This window comes from Lygodium microphyllum, chromosome 9 (assembly GCF_053477565.2).
Source record: "Lygodium microphyllum isolate KBCC chromosome 9, Lygodium_microphyllum_v1.1.10, whole genome shotgun sequence".
NCBI classification, from domain to species: domain Eukaryota; kingdom Viridiplantae; phylum Streptophyta; class Polypodiopsida; order Schizaeales; family Lygodiaceae; genus Lygodium; species Lygodium microphyllum.
This window is the reverse complement of record NC_141143.1, coordinates 75,442,770-75,468,274: the sequence shown is the minus strand read 5'-3', so window position 1 is coordinate 75,468,274 and position 25,505 is coordinate 75,442,770. Positions and strand designations below refer to the sequence as shown.

Below are 25,505 nucleotides of genomic sequence, written 5' to 3'. Positions count from 1 at the left end.
TCACTCTCTTGATTTTGAGCTTGATTTTGATTTGAGTTTCGAGTTTGCTTGTCCTTTCCTTGCTGCCCCTTTTGAGAAGCAGCAATGAGAGCCCCCTTTATAGAGGTTATACTACGAAACTAATCGAATAGCAGTGTAATGCAATAGCTGACACTCAAATTTACAGAATGTGGACAGGTTGTGAGATCACTTGGTATACAAAACGGAAGTATTTTTGCGGTAGCTTATCAAGGAATAATGTGACATGATCATTTGATGACTTAGGATCCCCTGTGGTAGATAACTTGGTGAGAAGTCGCTAGTACTCAACCAACTTGACTTTCAACTCATCTAGATTAGTGATTTAAAAGTTGTAGCCCATGGTCAAGATTGATGTGATGAGTCCTATCCTAAGCCACATAGCGGCTAGTCAAGTGCGCCCAATGCTTTGATGCTAAATCAAAATATTGAAGTTGGGAATGAAACTCAAGCAATAAGCCCTGCATCGGCTTGACAATAGCAAAGGCATTCCTAGTCTTTCATGAGCAAACGACCTCATATGAAACAAGTGTGGGATGAGGTTGGGGTTTCAATCTTTGCACAATATCCCATAGGTTTTGGGAGTCAAGAAGATATCTCATCAAATTGGACCAAGTAGTGAAGCTTGATGCTTTAAAACGAGTCTTATCAATAAAGGCATGTTTGGCTGATGAGGAAGAAGAATCATGATGTGTTTGATAGGTGGGATAAGATGAATAAGGTGGATAATAAGGAGGGGCGGGGAGGGGGATAAGTAGGAGGAGTTGGGTAGGTAAACATAGGTTGAAACTTAAAAGTGTCTAATGGGTGTTGATTGATGCGGAGGCACTAGAACATTGTGAGACATGGGTAAGATCGAAGCTCATCTGAGAGTACACAATTGATAGTAAAGAGAGTGCAAGAGTGAAGACACGACTTCCAATGCAATAATCAAAAGATAATGTGCAAGTACAAAGTACAACCCTTAAACCTTAAGGTGGTTAATGTGCATTTACAAGCAAAAGGTGTAAAATACGATAAGTGTCCGAACTGTGTAACATAAGCACATAACATAAAGAAGAATATATATGGGGGGAAAAAACCTCTCATAAGGGGAGTAAAAAGTGCCCTAGTGTTCTATTGAGGATCATCAATACTCCTCTGTGAGTGTAGGCGTGAGTCAAACCCAACAAACCCCCTTGAAGTGAAGAGTAATTAGTATACAAGGATCATCCAGCAAAGGTAATCAAATTTAAAGCATTGCGGAATGCTTCAAATTTGTTAGGAGGAAGAGCTTTGGTGAAGATGTATGCCACATTACTGGTGCTAGGATAGTAGACAAGGCTGATATCTCTTGGATGTAGCCTCTCTTTGATAAAGTGATAGTGGATCTCTATGTGTTTCGTGCATGCATGAAACATTGGGTTTTGTGCTTCTGCAATGGCACTTTGACTGTCAGTAAACAAAGGAGTAGGCTCCGTGACAGATACATCAAGATCAGCCAACAAACGTCTCAACGCCATACACATTCAACTGTGGTAGTGAAAGCTGCCTTGTATTCAACTTCATAAGATGATGTGGCAAATAGTGTATTTTGGGAGTACCACGGGGTATATTATATTAGGTTATATAGTTTCAAGTGATGGTATTGCGATGGATATGGCTGAAGTAAAAAGAATTGATGATCTACATGCACCCCAAAATTCGAAACAATTATATGGGTTTCTGGGTCATTTAAAATTATATCGGCGCTTTATTGAATCATTTGTAGTGGTGGCTTCTCCCTTGACTGCTTTACTTAAGAAAAATCAACCTTATGATTGGGATTCAGTATGCCAAGCTACATTTGAGAAATTAAAACTTCGGTTGGTATGCTCATGTCTCGAATGCTGCCGGCAGCCATGGGCTCTGCACACACCTGCGCTTTGGCTTGCTCTCTCTCTCTCTCTCTCTCTAGACTCTCTCACAAACACACACAGTGCACACACACAATCATGGGCATTGGAGTCTGGGCCTTGGCACTTGCAAGTTGCTCTCTCTCTCTCACTCCCGAGTCCCTCTCTCTCTCACACACACACATACGCGCGCGCACAACGCAGCAAACTCAGGATTCAGGTGGGATTTGGGAATAATCAACATTCCAAAGGATCAAGCATGGAGTCATGTCACAGTGCTTCAAGCTTACGGAGGTGGTGGTGGCTTCAAGCGGTGGCAATGCAATTATTGCGGCATTCAAAGAGGAGGGGCAGCCATAAGGATCAAAGATCATCTTGCCTATGTGCCCAACAATAAAGACATTGGTCCATGTGAACATGTGCCTGTTGATGTTAAGGCTTCCATAGAGCATTGGAGGCTCAGCCACTTGGCTCTTACAGGTGCATCTAGTACAGGAGAGGGAAACCATGGAGATGATGAAATTTCAGCAACAGGAGGTCCTATAAAGAGGAGTAGAGGAGCTTCAGAGACTGACACAATGAGTGGTGCACATACAGGGGGTTCTACTGGTGGAGCATGCGGGATACCTTAGGCAACCAAAGGTTCATCGCAGGGTGCTAGTATCAAAGCGGGTATTCAAAAGCAAGCCATTGCAAAGGCCACTAGAGAGCTCACTCGATTATTCATTCAGTGTGCCATTCCTTTCCATGTCTTGCGCATGCCGAGATGGAAATCAGCCATGAGGGCTGTCAGCCGCATTGGATGTGAGTGGGAAGGGCCATCATATGAGGGTATTCGGACAAGAGAGCTTAAAAATGAGAAAGCCCGCATAGAGGTTCAGTTGCAGCCATTGAAGGCAACTTGGGTGAAGTATGGTTGCATGATCTTGTGTGATGGGTGGTTTGATGTACATAGACGAAGTGTCTATAACATTCTAGTCTCCTCTTGCAAGTGGACAATGTTCTTGAGGGCCATTGATGCTTCGGTGGCTGGCACAGTGGTCACTGGCTCATATATTTGGCAGCATATACGCAAGGCAATCATGGAGATAGGGGCAGATAATGTGGTTCAAGTAGTCACAGACAATGGGTCCAATTGTGTTTCCATGGGTTGCATGCTTGAGGCTGAGTTTCCGAAGGCCTAAGGTGCAAAGTATCTACCGTTCACATAGTGAGTTAGAGCTACTCAAGCCCTCAAGCACAAGGTTTGCATATATGTTTATTGTTGTGGAGAGGCTTGTGCAAGTGCGCAAGAACTTGATATGCATAGTTGTGTTTGGAGAGTGGTGTGCTTTGGAGGATAGCCAAGATGCAAAACACATATCTTTCTCACGGATGGTAATGGATCAAGGATGGTGGGAGGAGGCTGAAGCCTTAGTGAAATCAATCCAGCCCATCTATTCTGTATTGCACATTATTGATATAGAGGAGAGCACCATGGGGCTACTCTATGAGTATATGGATAAGATTGGAGAGGCCGTGGACAACAATACCTGCCTTCCTCGTAGAAAGTAAGTGATTTTTATGGTTTATGCAAATATGTATTATCATTTATGGTTTGCAAATTTATGTTTATCCACCATAGCTTCAATTGCCCATCTTGAATCCAGGATCGAGAAGCTTCGATGTGTATGGCAGACACGATGGAATTGGTTTCATAGACCAATCCATGCAGTTGCACATGTATTGCATCCCCTATGGCGTAGTGAGGATCAGTCTACTGATGATGAGCTAGAGAATAGTATTCAGGAGTACTTTGAGAAGTGGGAGACGGAGATTTGCAGATGGTCACGAGGCTTGAGGATGAGCTTCTCCTGTTTCGTAACCATAGCCTCTCCTTTGGTCGCTCGACAACCCAATTTCGAGAGACACAGTTGTAGTTTGTGTCTTGGTGGGAGAAATATGGGGCATCTGCATCTACCCTAGTAAGTTCTAGGCTGAGGCTCTAGCTTTTAAGTACTTAGTATTCATACATTGCGCATTAGAAATGTTGTGCAATCTGAAATTTCTTTTCTTGTGGATTGTGACAGAAACGTCTTGCTATTTGAGTTCTTTCACAGGATTGCAGCTCAGGCCCATGTGAAAGAAATTGGAGCACTTGGGCCCTCTTCCATACAAAGAAGAGGAATCGTTTGAGCACAGCTCAGTTGGAGAGGCTGGTCTTTTGTCACTGCAACCTTCGCCTTCTTAAGCACACCTCTACCTCTCCTAAACCTCGCCAGGTGAATGCCGACACGGTAGACATAGAGAAGGTGAAAGACATACCAAATATTCCTAGTGAGGAGTTGGACATCTACACCATGTTGTATGAGGAGATGTCAGCTCCTGCCCATCGCACACGAGCTTCATGGAGGGCCACTTTGCGACGGGATGGCTCCAGCACTTCAGCAGTTGCAGCCTCACCCTCTTCTACTAGCTCTCATTCTGAGTTAGATTCTACTTCTTCTAGTGCATTTGCTAGTGATGCAGAGGCCAAGGATCAGGATGATGAGTAGTCACTCCAGAGTCTAGATTCTAGACACGTTTTAGACATTTCAGCTATTTATGATTGTATCGAGGCTTGAGCCTTAACTCTTTATCTTTTTGGTATTTTGCTTTGATGATCCACTATCCATGCATGATTGCACATGTTCACAGTGTCTTGTACTCTTCTTTTTGAAATGATATAGACACACATGGATGTTGGCAAGTGCATGTGTATTGTGTAATCTCTCTTGAACTTTAATTTGATTAGTGTTCTCTGATAATTGATTGTTGTGGACTATAGTTAAGAGTACATGAACTTATGAAGACTCTAGAGGGCCGAGTGGCCCGTGGGAGAAATCAAATGATATTCATCTTTGCTTTGGATTTGGATGGTCAATTGTATACAATGGTTAACGAAACTGTTTAGTTTGTTATATTTTACATGTTTTTCCCATTAAATTGTTTTCACCGTTTCTTGTCGGGACCAAAACTCCGTTTCTGCTGTTTCCTGCCCGTTTCTATTTCGCCGTTTCGGAAACTCCTAGCAACTATGGTGCTAACTGGCTTGTAGTCCTGTAAGCTAAACCTCTCAAGAAGTCTACCAATATATCTGGACTGTGACAATCCAATGCCTCTAGCATCATGAATGAACTAAATGCCCAAATAGTAGTGCAAAGACCCTAAGTCTAACATCTCGAAAGTTTGTTGCAAACTTTGTTTGAATCCTGAAATTTGATCAGCACGTGTCCCCGTGAGTAGAAGATCATCTACTTTAAAGACATATGACCAGCAAGGATCCCCCCCTCTTTACATACGTAAAGAGTAGACTGTGATGAGCTATTACTGAACCCTTGACTGAGTAAAAAGGCATCGGTTTTTTGCATACCAAGTCGGGGAGCTTGCTTCAAACCATACAAAGCCTTTTTCAGCTTACATACCAAGTGTTTGGATCCCTCAATTGCAAAACCAATGGGCTGTTGTATATACACTTCTTGAAGTTCCCCATCTAAGAATGCAATCTTAATATCAAGCTAGTACATAGTCCAACCATGACGGGCATCCAAAGCAACCATAGACTGAACGGTAGTCATACGGGATGGAGGAGCAAATGTCTCCTCATAGTCAATGCCTTTCTTTTGTGCATAGCCTTTGGCCACAAGCCTGGCTTTATACTTGTCAATAGATCAATTTGCATTTCTTTTCAGCTTATAGACACACTTTGTACCAATGACTTTCTTCCCAATAGACAATGTCACTAAATGCTTGATTCTTTATGATAGAATCAAATTCAGTATTCAGCTTGCATTGCTGCCTTCCAATGCACACTTTGTTGTGCATTCTCAAAACTCCCAATAGACAATGTCACTAAATGCTTGATTCTTTATGATAGAATCAAATTCAGTATTCAGCTTGCATTGCTGCCTTCCAATGCACACTTTGTTGTGCATTCTCAAAACATTCAGGCTCCTCTTCATAAGTGTATGTGTTGCCATAACAAACTCCATTGTATTAGCATGATCATGTAGACGAGCTTGTCTTCTAGTACAACCAGCAATAGGAGCATCCAAATGACTATCTTTCATAGTTTGCAAATACCATCTAGGCATCTGCCTCGCTTCCTAATTGTATACAAGCTCCTATTGAATTTCAAATTCAGCATCTCGTTGAATATTCAAATCAGCCATAGGTTGAATTTCTGCATTGCTCAATGGAGTAGTTGACTGAACATTATGTTCATTTATCGAGGCTCTAGTTGTATCACCAAAAGAAATGGGTAGCAGCCCTTCAAAAACATCATTGGCAACTTGATATGTATCAAAACTAGCAAGGGATAATTCTGATTTTTCTTCAAAAACCACATTCCTAGTGACAAATACTTTCTTGGAAATAGGATCATGCAATCTATATCCTTTGATCTCATTGTCGTACCCTACAAAAATGCTGTACTTTGGGAATATGAGCATATGTAAGACACCCAAAAGTACGAAAATGGCCAACTGAAGGTTTCCAGTTGTTCCAAGTCTCAAAAGGCGTAATATTCTTTGATGCCTTGGTAGGGCACTTGTTTACATGAGTGAAGTCATTAGGGTTTCATTTTATTATAAATAGACACTTTGTGCCTCATTAGCACATAAGTGTGGCATTATTTAGTGTGATTGCCTTAAGCGCTGTACTCTCCCATTCATTAATACACTACTTGCTATTTGTGATTGAGTATCCTTGTGCATTGATTAATTCTTTCATTCTCATTTATTTTCCATTAAATTAATCGCACAATTGCCACATACTTGGGCCAACAAATTTTAACCATTCTTTTAAATTGGGAGTGCCTTGAGAGAGTTTCAATATCCTAAACTTTCTTTAAATAGATAGTCTATCCTCCCATTCAACCCAATCTTTTTCCAGTAGGTTTCAAGTGCTAGAACTTTGTTATCCACACCCCGTTCACTAAGGACATCTCAGCCAAAGCTTCCCCACACTTTCTTCACCCATCCAATGCCTATTTTCAATCTCTATCTCACAACCTATGCCACTTCCTATCTTTTTACTACTGCATTTTACTTCACTGGTATCTTCCTATTAGTTGGCAACATTCTATCAAGTTGCGTTTGTTGTTTATTTGATTGCATTTGTAGTTTTCTCTCTCCTCACTACTCCATATGTCATTGATCCGGCATCTACTACTGTGTTTACCACTGCCAGACATCTTCCGAGCTTGCCTTGCTGTGTTTCGAGATCTGTTGGAGTACAATACACTCTCTAGCTCATTACCTTTGTCTCGGTTCTCGAGACATGAGAGTTCACGTACAGTATTCTTTCATTGCATAGTGTGTTTTCTATATGAGCATTGTATTATACAGATTCTTTCATTTCAGACTTTTCATTGTGTCCATTGTATCTAAGTTACCCTAATCCTAACCGTGTTTTGTTTAGTTGATGCTTTGTCGTATGATTGTATTTGTGTTTCTATGTTTGGGTGTTTTCTTACAAGGTATTAGAGCTAGGATCTCTTTGAAGAAACCTAGGCTTTTGATTTCAAAGCCCTTCCCAAAGAGGAGGAACAACAAAAGGGCAAGATGACTTCGAATATAACATCACCGCTTCATTCTCCCAAGCCAAATCTATCGAGAAATGAGTGGGACTGTGTCTTTTAACTTGCTCCTCCAATATTTGCCAACATGGATGACTACCATGGAGTCCAAAGATCCTATGAGATTTCAAGAGTCAAATACTACCTCATTCTTATGTATCGGGCTCAACAAGAAATTGAAGGTAAATCTAAGTTTTTTCCTTTAGATTCGATGCACCCGTCTAATGATTTTGTAAGAAAAACGGAAGCTCCACAAAGGACTTGCCATCCTAACGTGGAATCTGATATGGAGTATAAATCCCTCATTTTCTTACCACTTTCATCTCCATCTCTACCTCTTTCATCTATGCCATTTATATCTCCACCTTCATTTACTCCTACGTTAGATACAAAATCCTACACTTCCATCTTTTGAGTCTACTTGCTCTTGTAGGTAATTTTCGTGAAGAATGAACTATGCAATCAAAATATTAGTTCATAAGTCGGAAGAAGACAAACTTTTATTCATGAACTCAAAGAATGGTGATGAGTATAAAGTATCAATTAAAATGCATGCAAGTTATCTCCCTTCTTTTTCTTTAGTTCATCCTTCTCATGGTCATTTGAAGTAGAGGTGAACCATCCTTATTTTCATTTAATCATTTAACGGCAAAAGGAACCAAAATCATTTCCAACAATTGCATCAACCAATTCATTTAATCTCCCACCCACCTCACCCTCTACTTCCGTTGTACCTTCCTTTCCATCCCCATTAAGTGCACCTCATATGTTATCAAACCATACTAGGAGGTCCATCACCCTTAGGAACAACATTTAAAACCTTGTCTTTTCCTTTGCGAGATGGTGTACCCATGATGAATGCTCATATGCATACTTTCAGAGATTTCATGGCCTAGAAATGCCATCTAGCCGAGTGTGGATCAATTCGTTCCATGGTTTGCCACTATGGCATTACCTAGTGGGTTTTCTAGTGATTTTGGGTTTGACTCACGCCTATGCTCACAGAGGAGTGTTGGTGATCCTTGGTAGGACATTGGGGTACTTTTTACTTTCCTTATGAGAGGTTTTTTTTCCAGTTATATTCTTCTTTATTTTATGTGCTTTTATTATACAATTTGGGCACTTACATTCATGTTTGTTGGGTTTTACTCACACCTATGCTCATAGAGGAGTGTCAGTGATCCTCGGTAGGACATTGAGGTATTTTTACTCTCCTTATGAGAGGTTTTTCCCTAGTTATATTCTTCTTTATTTTATGTACTTATGTTATACAATTCGGGCACTTATCGTGTTTTATACCTTTCTAGTGTGAACGCACATCGACAACCCTAAGGTTGCACATTACTCTTTTGATTATTGCATTGGATTCTTGTCTTCACTCTCACACTCTCTTCACTGTCAAGTGTGTACTCTCAGTTGAGCTTTGATCCTCTTCATTGTCAATTGTGTATTCTCATCTGAGCTTTGATCTTTTCCATCTCTCACATTTAATATCAGAGCACATATTCAACTTAGTCTCTTACATTGTGTAGTTTGAAATAGATTGAAATTGTGCATTTTGGACCACAAAATTTTGGGGCTTTTGCATTTTTTGTGCTGCTGAGCACTGTTTGTGCATTGGATAGCGTGTATGTTGGATAGTTTTGACAAAGTGTGATCAGATTTGTTAATTACAGCGTGGTGCTTGCTGTAATTTTTGGAAAATTTTCAAATTTCCGGATTGTTTGAGTTTTAGTTCTTGCTCTTGTGCTCTTTGAAACGGTGACATTTACCATGGGAAATTAGGGACAAAGTGATGTATTCATATATGTATTCAAAGAGGATAGATTAGATGGCAACAACTATTCTCTATGGTTTTTCATGATGAAAAATGTGTTGATTGAGAAAAATCTTTGGGATTATGTTAGTGGTGAAGAAGTTCGTCCTGGAGGTGTGGCTCCTGCAACACCTCCTCCAGGAGGACGTTGTCAAAGGCTTGCTCCAACTCAACCACTTCCCTAGAGATCAGCAGCACAAAAGGCTTGGGACACATGGGATGCTCAAGCATTGTCATTGATTGAATTGGCAGTTTAGTGGTGTATAATCATGCACATACAGTTTGCAGCTTCTTCATGAGAAGCATGGCCGACACTTGAGTAGATATTTACAGGAAAAAATGAGACACACATCTCTTTCTTGAAGAAAGAGCTTGAGAATGTGAAGATGGATGAAGGTGATTCCATGCAAGATCATCTTAACAAAATTCAGGACTTGTGTGAGCAACTTATGAATGTAGATGAGTATCATTCAGGTGCACAATTGATCTCTACTACTCTGAATTCATTGCTGCCCTCTTATTTGGCCTTTCATACGGCCCTAAATCTCACCATGAGAATTTCCCCACAGCCACTTATTTTCCGCCAAAGAAAAGTGGGGTGGATATAATAGCCTCTGAACAGGCTTTTATGGCAAGATATAAGGGCAAGGGAAGCTAGTCTAAAAATGCTTTGTAGAGTTCTGGAAGTTCAGGTACTTCACGGAGCAGCAAGAAACAGGGGGCACACAAGCCAAGAATGGCAAGTGCTACTATTGCAAGAAGCCCAGTCATTACATCACGGAATGTAAGTAGTGCATTGTGAAGGAGGAGGAGTCAAGGATGTCTGTTTCTGATACACCTTCTACTGGTATTGAGTCCGTGTCTTTTGTTGTAGATCATGACTACTATTTCTACACTTGTAGTTATGACTCTTCTTGGGCGGATAGAGCATTTAGCTCTATTGAGGATGCTAGCTCTTGGTTCTTTGACAGTGGCGCTTCTAGGCACATTATATCCCATGGGGATTTGTTTTCCTCTATTATTGCAACTCCTATTGGCAAGTCTGTGCAATGTGCCAACAATGCATCTTACCCTGTTGGAGATATTGGGGAGATTGTTTTTAGTGCCGATTAATAAGAGCTCTTAAATCTCCACAAAAGATCTTCATCATAGCTATAAAGGTTCTAAAATTCTCCTTGGCCCCATCCAAGTAAAGAACTATGTTATTAGCAAACTCTACATGTAGCAACTCCTCAAACTTTGGGATGGAAATTCTGATGGCTCAAATGCCTATAGCTCTATCCCTCAGGAAGAAGCTCATGGCTTTTGCAACAAATAAAAAAAGAAGAGGTGCAAGGAGACATCCTTGTCTCATTGCTCTTTGAATGCTAAATTTGTCACCTCTAGTCTCCCAATGAGGACTTGGCTGTGAATTGATGGGTGTGGTACTTTAGTACCTTAGGGATTGTACTTTTATTATGATTTTCACATTAGTGGATGTGATGTTCCAGCAACTCTCCTCTCTCTTGCTGTTTAGTTGTTCATTGTGGGTGTGTGTGAGTGTGCATGCAGCTGAATTCTAACTTAACAGTGGTATCAAAGCCTCTTTTCACTTGCCACTGAGTTGAAGAGCTGCTGTTGTCTCAGCCATTATTAACCCTTGATCTTGGCTGCTTTCTTCCTTACCAAGTGTTGCTCTAGACTCATCAGGCTTGTGTTTGCTCCAGCTCTGCTCTTCATACCATGTGGCACCTTCAGCCTTGTTGGGTGCTTGGAACTTACTGCTACACAAACTTCAGCCCTGCTGGCTGTGGGGAAACTTGACATCTGCTGCTTCAACATCACTTGTTTCAGCCATGTCACCTGTTCCTGCCTGCATGTTGTGATCTGCTTGCTGAGAGATAAATTGGTTTGAGGACTTGCTGGTCACAAATAACCAGCAAGAGGCATTTGGATTAGTGGAGGAGGTTGAAGGAATCTCTGTGTACTACATCCAATTGCAATACAAGTTAAAGAAATATTGCTAGGGGTGACAGTTTGGGGTCAATCTTCTTGCGATTTTGCTTCCTTTTGTGCTTGGCTTCTTCCTTGCTTGTTAATTGACTCCTCAAGCTCTTCATGTGCTCCTTGCTTGCAACTCAAGCTATGATAGCATAAAGGAGATATTCAAGTGCTAAAACTAAGTTGGTTGTATAATCACTGTTTCTGACTAATAACCATAACAGATAATCATTGATACATATCTTTCATGATGCCCATCACTCGTGCTGGTTCCATAAGTATGGACCATCATCCAGGGGGATCGTCCATATGTATTGAGCTTGACTTCTCAACAAGTTAAAAGCATATGATTCTGCCATTGGTATGGAGAAAATAATGCATTTGTTTCTTTCTTGTTTCTCTTCCAAATTCCATCAGTGATCCATGAGCTAGGTCTGGTGTTCCACTATTTTTGCACCAGGATCATGTTGTTGTAATGTCTTGTAGCAATTGAAAACTCATGCTGTAAGCGAGCTTATTCATTGCCAAGACATATATAGAATACTTGGTTTTTCCTGAATTGATACTGTGTGCTGATTGGTCTATTCGGTTCAGGCTTCTGACTTTTGTTCTTGGGGATCTAGGGGTTTTACTTGGTCCAATGGATTGTGATGCAATCTTTAAAATGCAGGTAAAGACAGGGATGCTGCCCGCACCTGAGATTATCACTGCTTTGTGCAGAAAGTTGACTTCACATTCCATTGGAGGTCTATGTTTGTCCATTGAATGCTTATTGTGTGTGTTTCATCTGTAGTTGTACTTTTTCTTAACTGTTTTGACATTCCTATAGCATTGTCTTGTCTATGTGATAGCTCTAGTGGTGGACCCTGTCATGGTGGCCACAAGTGGTGATATATTGGCAGGCCAGGAAACTTTGGATGTGCTGCGGTACATATTTCTTGCCTTTTATTGTTAGCATTTGTGGTTTCCCACAAAGCTGGGCCTTGGGAAGTTCTGATTTAGTGTTTTGAGAAGTTTTGCAGGAAAGTCCTGCTACCTATGGCAGACATTGTCACTCCAAACCTGCCAGAAGCATCTGTCCTTATTGGTGGAGATAGGCTTAGTGATATACATGACATGCACAATGCTGCCAAAGCCATAAAACAGCTGGGTCCCCGGTAATAATATGTAGGCAGCATAGACATATGTTGCAATTTGTGAATGAGTTTTTACTTGAATCTCTTCTCACTTCCTAGTTTGAAAACTGGCATTAGCATATAAACTATGACACATTGATATATTGCTGCTCTGCGCATGTTTAAGATTTGAGTGTAAATGTTGTCCAGAGTTCATTGTTTTCACTTGAAGCTTCAGAATTGCCTGAAGCATGTCATTATGGAGCAATTCGTGAGGTTGGCTCCAATTTTATAATCAGCTTCACTTGATGCATATGGCTTTTCACGTCATGGCTGATCTATAGGTATGTACAGGGTGTTGAGAGAAGCAAATTGAAATACTTTGTAAACATGAGAGATGCATGCCAGATATGTGTAAACATATACCATGCACAAGTGTGTGAATAGAGAGTGAGCGTGTGAACCAAATGCCAACTGATAAGTAGTGCAAAATGCATAGGCCCAATAGTAGCAATTGGTTTCTCTATTATTAGAAGGAAGAAAGGTGCATAAACCTCTGCAGAGGCCAAAGTAACCTATTGAAAGAAAGCTTTAAAACCAGGAAAGAAGAAAAAGTTGTGTGCACAGTGGAAGAGAGGGAGCAGAGAGAGTGGCGAGGTACACAAGTCTACTACACAGAGTGAATGAATACCAAATCATTTTATGCACAACCGCATGAATGAGTGTGTGCAATTGAGGATGCCTATAAATAGGTGTAAAGTGAATGATCTGACTGATCCTATAGGACAAAATACAGCCGATACGAAAAAAGGGAAAAATTGCAAAATATGTGGTCTATCCTGGATATGGGCAGGCTAGTCCAATATGGAGCTGGACACATAATCTCAACACCCCTTCTCAGTGGCATGCTAGTGAATAAGGACCCCATTAAGCTGAGGGGTATGCATGAAAATGTACAAAGGAATGATAGATACAAAATGTCATGTGCTTGCCTAACAAGTCCTTGGCAGCACGTTTTAGTGGTCCATCGAGGAACTATCTTAGATGGCTTTGCTCGGCACTCACGAGAGTGTACGGGGTCTTATCATCTAGGTTTCCCAAAGCCCACCTCGTAATAACGGAAGGTATCGGTTGTCTCCACGAGGATCAACTTGCAAGCTCGGGGTCCTAATTTGACAACTAAGGTCTCGATACATCAGCTAGCTCTATCGGAGGTGTCCCACGAGAGCTTCTTGTCTGACTGGAGCGATCGTAGTTACCCTTGGATCATGGAGTGAAATGCTTTTTTTCAATAATTGGTTAGGATTCAGGAAACCTTAACGGAGTTCAGGCATAGCCGTAGCACCTTTTCCCTAAGATAATTTTTGATCAAAGTTTTAAGACTTGACCCTAGGTAAGTCAACACTCGGCTCTACCTAATTTTTTCTAAGTAACGTTTCGTTCAATCTCTTGAGAGAAGCTCCCAACTTATTGGGACCACCCATCCATAGGACAGATCTGTCAGGGATCTCGCCCACCCACTTTTCACAAATGGTTTTCTTTAGTATTTTAATTACCTATCACATTACGTTATGGCATATAAAAGCAGCTTCGTTATTTAACTCGTTATCACATGTTCCTTCGCATAATTTTATGGCACAACACAGAGACAGAGAAAATAGACTTTTGAAAAAACATATTTATTTATTATTTCGCAAAGTTATATACAATGATTTTTTCCTTCTACCTACGCAGAAGATAAACCTTTGTTCATCGGAAAATCGCTTTTGTCTATGCAGAAGAAAAGAAACCCTCTAAGATTTCTGTTCCTCCACTAGTACCGAGGACTCTAGGATCCCATTCTGATTCGTGTGAGGGTCAGGTAGTTCCTAGGAGCGATTGAGAGATTTACGACCAGAGCCCCCTTGGCACTCCCGTCCTATCTTGCCTAACGGATTCCTCACCGAGTGACCTCTCGCCGTCTGGGCTAGTACAAAGCTCCTTGTGGCAGTACAAAACAATTCCCCTTGGAGCAAGGTTCCATGTCTAGCTATGGGGGAGACATAGCACGATCTTTCCTCTTATTATCCTGATTATATATTTACAATCAGATCTAACTGTTGCAAGTACAATCAATCTTTCTTGCGCAACCATCAATGCATGCACAAATAAAAAAGAAACAACAGCAAGTGTTTTTAGCACAGGAAGCAGCCCCATCAAAATCTAGGGTTTCTCTTTTAAGATCCCACGTTATGCTTAGGGTTTTTCTTTCTACTTACAACTCTTTTTCAAGATCTGTAAGTTATTTCGCAAATCTGAAGTCTATTTTATCCTTATGAAAAATTTGGTATTTCCGTCCTAAAAGATAATATGGGAATTTATATATATGGCAGGCAATTTATGCGCTGCCCTGCTCTAATCCACACTTAGCGGGATTTCAAATGCTTCTTCAAGTCTATTTAAACTTTGAAATTTGTATTGACAAATTTTTATCAATGTCCACCAAGTCCTACAGACTTTCGATATTTATTTAATTTCCTAATACTGATAGTTTCAAGGTTGTCGAGTATTTCATAGTTGTTTTTGCTTCAACATTCTCGATATTTTAGGTTAGGTTTTCTCGTCGATTCATATGTGGGTCAACTTATGATATTGACGCTCTTGTTAATATAATCATTAATATTAACATTGTGTGTGTTTTTGTTAAGAAAATAATTTTTATTTTATTCTACTCATATTTTATGGTTTAATCGAGATGTTCGACCATTTGTCAAACTTTAAATGTTATCTAGAAAGATTAATTTTTATTAAGCTATGTTTTAAGTACAATGTTGATTATTTTTTTGAAAACTTTATTCTAGGCAATATAAAAATCATAAGTGTAATTTTTTTTTCATCTTTTAGACATCGAATTATATTACTACGCACCTGATTTATGCGTGTCTAGTATATATTTTTCTATACCATTTTCTGTTGATTTAATGCATTGATTATTTCAAGATATTATCTAAATGATTTTATATAAATTATTATAAAACCTATATGCGTATGTTTATCATTAGCAAAATGAAATAGAGAGTCACTTTCAAGAAAAAAGTATAAAATATTCCCTTTCCTAACATCGTCTATCTTTTTTATGTTATTATGATCACATGCGTTATTAATGAAATAACGATAAATATCACGAAATAAACCGTAATTAAGATATTTTCTTAATGACAAGCATATAATCAATTTCCCAATGATAGAGTCTTTTCAATGAATAGCTAATTATTGTATTACTTAGGTTATTTTCCTAAGCGGCAGTTGATATGCATTTTCTTTAGAATGCGTTTATAATTGTTTAAAGCCAAATATAGCGATAAGCTTATAAAACATTAATTTTTTATAATCCGACGAGATGTTACCTCTCTCAGGTTTACTGTAATGGAGGTTTCGCCAATTCCTACTTTGTTATTTTCTCCATCGGCCATGTTTCTTGCTTCCTTTGCTTCAAATGGGCTTTTTGAATTTTTGCGACCTCGCGGAGCCATTGAATGTCAGGAAAAATTGACGTGGTAGTTCAGGGAGAGTTTTTTTTTGCAAATAAAGAGTGGCTAATTATATTACTTCAGGAAAAAAACCTTTTTAAATACAAGGAAATGCTCATGCTCAATAGACTAACTGGAGTTGATACAAAGTCGCAAATATATCAAATGTACAAGCCTCTCAGGGCGGTCTAGGGGGGATGGGGGTAAGAAGCCATGGAGGGGGGATGTAACGCCATTTGGGGTTGCCTGCATGCATCTCGAAAAACAGGTCCTGGCTGTCCAAAGTGCACATGAAATGACAATGGAGCTCCTGACGAGCCCTGGACTTGCCCTGCACCTGATGCCATCGTGCGCGGAGGGAGTGGATGATGAAGGTCCAAAGCTCTGCTAAGGTCGCCTATACTAAAAGTCTCTCTCCGCCAAAACCTCTTCACACCGCACCTTCTAGATATGCTATCCAGTAAGACTCCCTATGATCTTCCATACTTCAGAGCGGTCTGCTGTGGACTCCAATACTTGGCAAATGGGTAGAGCCTCAAAACCGATCATTGTCCACGACCTTGCCTCGATAATGAATATCGTGTTTTGTATCCCAGCCTCATACAGAAGGTGATGGCCCTAGCTGACTGTCTGCCAGTAGAAAGCTCCCCAAGAGATGTATCCAAGGCTAGGAGCCATGCGGTGAAGGATGCGGCATGCTCCTCTCCACACTAGCTGTATCGCCTTGCACGACCAAAGGCAGTGTTTTGGGGTTTCCAAAGGCTGCTGTGTGCAGTACTTACAAACTCCCTTCTTCTGCATCTTGGCAAGCCAATTTCTCACTGCCAAGCCTTCGTGTGCCACCAGCCATAAGAAGTATGATACCATCCTCGGTCTCCAGCTATCCCATAGGCGGCGCCAGAAGGTCTGTCAGAAAGGCTCTGTGATGCTATGCTCCGCCTAGTGCCTGCTATGCGACGGCGCCCAATCCATATTCTCCTGCATCAGTACGTATCTGCCAATCCTAGTAGTGTCCTCCAAGAGTCTCGGTGGCTTCTTGGTGACAGTAGTAGCCGGCTATAGCCACTCCCTTGGACCCACTCCAGCTCATCAAGTGGTATGCTTTCCTAGATCCAAAGGCGCCACTCCCTGAACTCCTCCTAGAAGACAAAGAGGTGCAGCCGCCATGTTTTCCCCTGCAGGCCAATCACTCAGATCCTCCTCCATGAAAGGATAGCGGTCCCCTCATGCTACTGCCTCGTGACAAGAGCCAGACGCCCCCTCTCTTGCACGGTGAAGGTCCCAGGTGGAGTGCCGCCCACTCTACCTGCCACCTAGAGGGGGATTCTTGCTGGAGAAAAGCTAGCGGCCTATACCTCCCCGGGCTCTATCGACTCTCGTATCGGGGGAGCAAGCCAGTTCTGAGGAATTGCTGCTTCTATCTCCCTTCTCCTCAGCTCCACTCCTCTTTGGCATCCTGATGCTCTCCCAAATACCTCCTCGTCCATCAACTTGTACATCTCCCACCAAGTCCTTATGGTATGAGCCGGGCCGATCTCCCACCAAGCCCACTGGATTTGGGGGCGCTCGCCAATTTGAGCCCCATCATGATCTTTGATATGGGAGTTCCACATCACCGATTGATGGTCTATCTCCTCCTGGCAGCCTAGGGGGCTCTAGATCAATGCCTTATGGAGGCCCTGCCACACTCGGAGCAAGCTGCGTAGGAAAGGTGATCTGGGGGGGGGGTGATCTGAGCTGATGTGAAGATTCATCTCAGGGACGGCCTCCACTCATCACCGAGCATCGGTCTACACTTTTGAAGACCCTCCTGCAGTAGGACCTTCCAAGCCTGCCCTCCTGGTGTGAGACCACGGACGACTAGCTTGCCCACGAGGGCCATACTCTGACACTCTGGGTCTATGATCCCGAGCCCTCCCTCTGAGCGATGTCGTATGACGGTCGCTCATGCCACCTTGGCCCTAGAATCCCTGGAGCCGTCTGACCCAGACCACAAGAATTTCCGCACCAAGCGGCGAAGCTGCCCTACACAGGATGACGAGAAACACCAATATGAGGCGATGTACTAGGCTGTCGCTAGGAGGACCTGATTAACCACCAGGGCTCGGCCTGCTAGTGAGAGGCGAGCTGTGCTCCAGTAGGTCAGCTTCCTCCGAATAGAGTCGAGGATTGGAAGAAACTGCTGGGCAGGAGTGATGCCGAGTCGCATGTGGAACCCTAGATAATGGATGGTTTACCCTTTGCTCACCCATCTGAATCCCAGGTGGACGCCCCACTCCGTGCTAGAGTCCAGGTCTATGAGAAAACCAATTGACTTCCGCCAGTTGATTTTTGCTCCGGCTGCAAAACACACCATCTCAAGAGCTAGCCTCACTCTCTCCAGCATCAACACATCGTCCTCAACGTAGAGTGTTGTATCATTTGCATACTTTGAGTCTAGCAACTCAGTCTCCTTCCTCACGGGAAGGCAGAGACCGTGTAATGCGCTCATCGGAGACCTGAGGAAGTGGGACATTGCCTATGCAAAGAGTAGGAATAGGTACGAGGCCAGGGGGCAACCCTGCTGGACCGATCTCTCCAGCCGAAACTCCTCCCCCCGCCTACCACCTATGAGAACCCTGCTGGTGGCTGATCTGTAGAGTGCGGAGACCCCGCGAATCCAAGCTTGGCGGAAACCCAACCTCACCATGGTGCTCTCTAGGAAATCCTAGTCCACCCTATCATAAGCTTTCTTGAAATCCAAGAGTAGTACGACTAGTCTTTGCCCACTATGCTGGGCCCACTCTGTCGCCTCAAAGAAGGTGAATACATTGTCGAGGATGCTCCTATCCTGGACAAAGCCTGTCTATGTGTCATGGGTAATGTTTGGAAGCACAGGGCGTAGTCACCTACCAATCATCTTTGCCATTGCCTTATAGGCCATTGACAATAAGGTGATCGGTTTCCACTGGGAAAGCTCCAACCTGTCTCCCCCTTTGGGGAGAAGACTGATAAGGCCTGTCGAGAGACTCCCTGACATCTGTCTTGAGGTGAAAATCTCTTGGAATGCCATCAGTAGAGAGTCCTTCACCACCTCCCAAAAGGTAGTGAAGAAGGTCTTAGAGAGGCCATCCTCTCCCGTTCCCATTCTGTGTATGGAAGGCCTTCTCAAGTTCCTTCTCTGTGAAGTGGGCTAGGAGGGAGTGTTCTATCTCCTTTGTGACGAGGGACATGATGTGATCCCAAACCTGCTGTCTACATTGTTGTCCTCTGGTTGAGGCTGTCTCCTATTGGAATAGGCGCCTGTAGTAGTCAGTGGCAATCTCTATCACCTCGTCTAGGCTAGAACGAGTCCTCCCATACTGATCTTGAAGGCTGCGTATCTACACTCTTGAGGTGCGAGGCTGGTGCACCTGGAAAAACTCCTTGCACATCGTGTCTCCTTTTCGTGCCCAAAAAGCTGTTGAGGCGTGGAAGGAAAACTTCGAGCGCCTATCCTTAAGGCCACCAATGGTAGCTCGCACGCGTACCTCTTGTGCCTCGAGGGTGGGATCCCTTGGTGCCTCTTGTAATAATCTTTGTGTGGCTGCAAGGTCCCGCCAAAGTACTCTCTCTTTCTTCCAGCTTTGTCGCCTGGCCTGTATGGCTGCCTCTTGGCAAATATTGCTTGACTCGGCTAGGACCTCTGCAACCTCCTCTGTGATCCGGTCCATCCTACCCTACTTCCTGGTCCAAATCTGCTCAATTTGTCTCATCACCTCCTCCCTCCTATAGATCGAGTCCGGGATTGGATAGGATCGTGCGTCAAGGGCAGATACTGGAGGATTAAGTGTTAGGAGAACCGGGCAGTGATCGGATAGCGTGGTGCACGCCAACTGCCCAATTTGGCCTCTGCGAGAGCATCCCCACTCTCCCACATAAAACTTGTCCAACTACTTGAGCAAGACTCCACCTAGCCGCTTGTATCCCCAAGAGAAATCCAGCGACCTCTCCCTCCTGTGGAAGGCAGGATCTCTCCAGGCATCACGTGCTCCTACTACCAGTAGGAAGACCTCCCATGCCTCTTGCTCCTCCCTAGTCATGCCCTGGTAGTTTCTGCCCCTTGCTGGTCCTCTAAAGCCTCCAGGTTGTTGAAGTCTCCTCCAACGATCCAAGAGTCCACCTCTAGGAGTCCATCCGCGATCTCCACCTAGAACTTTCTGCGTGCCCTAACCTCAGTAGGGGCATAGACATTGAGGACTCCAAGGCATGAGTCCCCAATATCCAATTTGATCCATAGAACCCTCCGTGCCACTATCATCCCATGGTCTCGTACACAGGCGGTGAGACTCGGGCCAATAGAGGTGCATACGCCTCCGCTCGTGCCGTGGGCACCGATGGCATGCTCCCAGTAGGTGTGCGAGCTGCCCGGAAGAACCTTCCCTACCCTCTAAGCTTGGGTGGAAGTGAGCTTGTGCTCCTGTAGAAGTAAGATGTCGATCTGACCGGTAAGGGCAGGCTGCAGCTTCTGCCGAACAATCAACTTCTTGGAGCTACATGCCGCGATGTAGTGGAGGCTATTCATGTTCCAAGATGTAAGGTGTAAACTCATGGGGAGATCTGTGATTGACCGAATAGGCATCTGTTTCGGCGTGGACGCTGCAGACGAAGAAGAGGAGCTATGAGACATGCGGATGCGCTTCGCTGTTGGTATGGATGGTGAACTCCATTCCCCCATGGTAGCCCTTGGGCGTACCATGGGGGTGATGGATGCGCTTGGTGGTACCACCAATGTATTAATCAACCAAGCTGAGAGGCGAGACTCCGTACATTGGTAGAAACGGGCCGCTTGTGCGAGGGGCCACTCAATCACATTTGTTGGCGCTCTCCACTGCTGGGGGGCTCGAAAGATGATGCTCAAATGAGGAACCTCGGCCCCTACCCACCAGTTGATATCCATCATGCAGCCCGGCCACTGCTGGGAGAAAAGTGTCAAACCCCCTTCTCCCATCCACTGGGAGATGTGGTTTGCCACCTGGCTCTTCACCTCCTTCTCTACTTGAGTCTTGTCCATCCTCCTGTGTGAGAGGTTTGATAGAAGAAGGCGTAATTTGGTCCATTGGGTGGTGCTAGTAGATGGACCTTGCCGCTCCTAGCCTTGCGTACCACAAAGAGTCCCACCTCTAGGGGTAGTGGGAAAACTCCACGCTCCACAACTGTCAAATAAGACCACGGTCCATTGCGAAAAAACTCTTGCGGTAGCAGCTGCGCCTGTCTCCGGTAAGTGTGGCGTGCGGCATGGGCAGATGAACTGGTGGCTGTGTGAGGGGGATAGGAGGGTTTGGGAAGTCGATGGGTGGAAGATGTCAGCATTTGGGGCTTCTCATCTCCTGTGGGGGGGGGGGGGGGGCAGTGGGGGTGATGGTGGGGGGAGAGGTGAGGATTGAGAGACGGTAGGGGGGGGCAGAGGCACCCGACGGGTGTGGGGGAGGGGCTTGTGTCTTTGGGGAAGGGGGGGTGTATGCTAGGGTCGGGGGAGGGGCCGTGGGGAAGGGGGGTGGGGGTTGTGGGCCCTCAGGTGAGGCGGTTTGACCCCCTTTGTGGACGCATATGGTGAACTGGCAAGTAACTCTCCAGTTGCATGTGCCGAACTAAGCCGGACCATGAAGATCCCTTGGCCCATTAGGACCGCCTCCACAATCTGCGCTGTGCCGATGCGTAGCGTGGAGTGAAGCCAGTCCCGAAGTTGCTTGGTTGGGGAATGTCCTACTACCTGACCATAAATCGTTGTTTCCTTTAGCTCCAACTGCTTAGCTCGGATAGCTAAGAGCTGCTCCTCAGAGAGGACGACGCGCAAGGTGTTTGACTGGGGGGCACTTGCTGAGTTCGTCGGCGTCTGACTAGAGGTTTCCATTGGACGTCCCTTCTGAGAAAACTACGAATCACGTCGCGGTGCTACGTGAGGGGAAAACTTGTTGGAGATAGAGGAAACAACTGGAGGGTGGGGGGAAACGATGGTGAGGGGGGAAAGCTGCTGTTTTTTAGCAGTGGGGGGGGGGTGTTGGACACCGTGGATGGTTGGGATACGACGAGTGCCGCGCGGGGGGTGGTAGGCTTGCCGGACGGAGCCTAGATCGCGGATGGAGGCAGCGCGCCGGGGGGGGGGGGGGGTGGTTCTGGAGCAGAGGGTGGCCTAGTGGGGGGGAGGGAAGGGGCGTGGGGATAGCAGGGCGGGGGGTGAATATGGCGGGGGAGGGGGGGGGGGGACAATGCTGGGGGGAAGGGGTGGATATGGTGGTAGCAGACAGGGCGGCTGCGACCAGTTGGGGCGAACTATCCGGGCGGGGGCGAAAGTCGGGCCAGGCGTGGGCAGACGGGGCGGATTGTCGCGAGCCGTCGAGGTGGGGGGGGGGGACTCAACATGGGGGGCGAGCTGATGATCGGGCGCGATCGGTCTTGGGCAGGCGTGATTAGACGGAGCGGGGGCGTCTTGCAACGTGACTGGTATGAGCGACTGTAGAGTGGTTCTGTAGTTCAAGGAGATTTGGTGGTCGTCTAGAAAAGTTTCGCTACCATTTCGCTTAGCGCTATGGTTGTATGGGATGAAGGCGTAACAAGGGTTAGAGAAAATGAAAATGAGGTAGACGTTTAGCAAGAGGGGATCAAAATGGCCTCTATCCCTGACGTTTGAGAAGGCCTCTCTCTCTCCCACACTCTCTTACTCTCTAATTTGCACAATATGATGGCCTATGATTCTCTCTCTCTCTCTCTCTCTCTCTCTCTCTCTCTAAGTCGACATAAAGGGGGGGGGGGGATATTTTTCTCTTTTAAGCTTCAAAGCTTCAATGGATAAGAGAAGTAGAGAAATTTTGCCAGCAATAGGAGGTCTTCATTCTTGTCTTTTTTTTGAAGGAGAGAGGGTTTATTTATAGGCATGAGGGGGAGCATGAAGTCGACTCATTCTTTTGGCTACTTATCAAGAGCCAATTGAGCTTTATTAAAAATGTATTTTGATTGCGAAATTGTTGGATGGTGGCATGGGGATGATTATTTTATGCTTTCTCTCCCTCCAGGCATAAAAAAGATCATGAATTTTGGCCTATTTTTTCAAAAACGTCTTTTTTCCCTTCAAAATGACTTCATCTTGTGGTTTTTGGCCAAGCTACCTCATGACTTATCTGGTTTATAAAGTCATGTCATACTCTTTGATACTTAGCTTACTCAATATCATGCTTGTTCTTGCGCGTTCTTCGTCTACCGATTAAGGATTTTGCGATTTGTCTTGCGGTTATGAAATCAATGTGATCTTTGACGCATTAAATGGAATCATGAATGCTAAATCAAATATAATGCTGGAAAAATTATGATCAAGTTGTCGTAATATTATTTACGAGGCATCTTTGCTTTTTGTGGCTGGGAACATTGAGACGTCTTCTTGTGTTGGATTGTGGAATTGATTTAATGCGAGACTCGATATTAAGAAAATTACATGCGGTCACTTATGTGATAGCTCGACGAGTAATTTTTAAAATGCCTCAAGCCCAAATTCGTTTCTTGATATGAAGTGCTATGGCGGGAATATTATACAATAGTGGATGCCAACAAAATTTAAGCCTTCTCCAAAAGCTAGAAAAATAGGGAAATGTACATGGATCCTTGAATGATAAAATAACTCTTTTTTGGGAGAAACATGAGCATGGAAGATGAGAGGGCATGCACCCCATTCTCAGAAAAGGTATGGTTGTGTGTTTTGATAGTGATGAAACTTGGTGTCGATCTTGGGAACTCACCCCTCAAACTTTGAATCTAGCAAACCTTGAAGTGGAATCGGAATTCCCAATAATATCGATCTTTATCATGGGAAGTTTCTCGAATATTCGATAGATCCAATCCAATTGGAAAGATGGAACAATATATGTCTTGTTAAATGCCTTGAAAATCAGCCATCTCAGAAACATGAAATCTCAGTAAAGGGTTAAAAGATGTCATTCAAAAATTGAGTAGCCTAGTTTGACTATCATGTGAAGAAATACTCTAACGTAGAAACATAAATGAAAGCGTATGACAAAGCATAAACTCAAAAGAACATAGTTAGGGTTAGAGTAACTCAAAGACAATGAACACAGTGAAATCTGAATGAATGATTGAACACTAAATATACAATGCTCATGTAGCAAACAAACCATGTAGGAATGAAAACTGTATCTTGAACTCTCATGTCTTGAGGACAGAGGCAAAGATGTTGAGCGGGAGAGTGTGTCGTACTCGAGGCGGATCCTGAAACACAACAAAGGCAGTCTTTGAGAGTCGAACACCAACAAATGCTGCTATGGAAGCTGGATTTGATGCAGATAGGTAGTGAGGAGAGAGAAAATCAGCAAACGCAAGTACCTCGAGGATGAAGATAAGCTGGGCGGGAGCAGGGATGACGAAATGCAGTAGTATGATGTCAGCAAAGTGTAGGGTAGCAACTAGAAGGGCCAACGAAGATGTGTGGGTAGTTGTAAAGTTGTTTGTAGCAGTAAATGCAAGAAAACAGGTTGCCAGACTGATGTGCAACCATTGGAGGGGTAGAAGACAGTAGGCGACAGCTCCAAGTGGTGTAGACTGCGAAGTGAAGGTTGGAAATAGGTGCTAGACTGATGTAGATAGCGATGGGCAGCTTCGACCAAGATTTCCTCCACGAACGGGGTATGGGTTACGAAGCTAGAGGGCTTGAAACTCGCAAAAACGAGATTGAGACTGAATGGATAGCAGCATGCCTATTTATAGAAAGTTGTAAGACCTCGTACAATGCAATGTTTTAAAACTCTCTCTAACTGTGCATGAATGTGGGGTTTTCATTAATTAAGCATTTTTGGGCTGTTTTAGTGGCTAATTCAGCATGTAATGGTTATGTTGGCTCAACACCTCCTCTCAGGCTAAAAAATTGATCTAGAAAGGAAGGCCAACCCAAATTTCTTGGAGTGTTTTTGGTTTCTATGTGTTTTACCCCAAGGCGTCCCATCCCAAAGCAGTTAGGACATTAGACAAAGGGTGCATAATGGCTGCCCTGTGGCCTACCAAGACTATAGAGTTTTACCAATGGAGTCCAAGTGGTCATCCAAGAGAGGCCAAAGCATTGGGTAAAGGGTACATGTTGGTTGTCCAGTGGCCTAAGTCTTGCAAAAGCGGATGAAACCACAGTGAACCTTTTTTTTTTTTTGGTTGGGTTTGATAATGATTGTTTCAAAAAGGGGAGATAGTAGTCGATTAAGTAACGGATATCAGACCAGTAGCCAAACCCAAAAGCTTTCGTACAATAAATAAGTTGCCCGTACTACTAGAGGATGTCGATGATGAAGGAATAGGCTTGTGGAATGTGTAGCAAATGGGAGGGGTATGTGGAGAGATAAAAAATATGTGTAGAAAGCAAGCTAGCAAGGCAAAGCAAGCAAGGGAGATTGCCTTGGAGAGTGCCATATGTAATGTTGTGAATATGGTAGATCCAAAGTCAACCACTCAGAAAGACCTGAAAGGATAGATGTGCACAACTACATGTTTACAAGAATAGAATGCCAACGCATTGAAGTTATACAAGAGGCAATGCAAGTGTGATCATGTTCATGCAAAATGCTATGCAATGGTGCTACTTGCACA

General features: G+C 43.8%; 1 protein-coding gene and 1 pseudogene across 7 annotated transcripts in view; both read left to right on the top strand.

Moving 5' to 3' along the window:
* LOC148031192 (putative thiamine biosynthetic bifunctional enzyme, chloroplastic) overlaps positions 1–25,505 on the top strand; it is a 123,661-nt gene that overhangs the window by 42,307 nt on the left and 55,849 nt on the right. For 5 of the 7 annotated variants that reach the window (XM_087684722.1, XM_087684723.1, XM_087684728.1 and 2 more), the window contains 3 exons: positions 11,955–12,030; positions 12,136–12,211; positions 12,307–12,441. In XM_087684722.1, coding sequence (XP_087540848.1) covers positions 11,955–12,030; positions 12,136–12,211; positions 12,307–12,441 — 287 coding nt within the window. Of the gene's footprint in view, positions 1–11,954; positions 12,031–12,113; positions 12,212–12,306; positions 12,442–25,505 lie in introns of all 7 variants that reach the window. The other 2 variants (XM_087684724.1, XM_087684726.1) reach the window with 1 other exon arrangement.
* On the top strand, positions 3,267–4,426 carry LOC148031193 (uncharacterized; annotated as a pseudogene).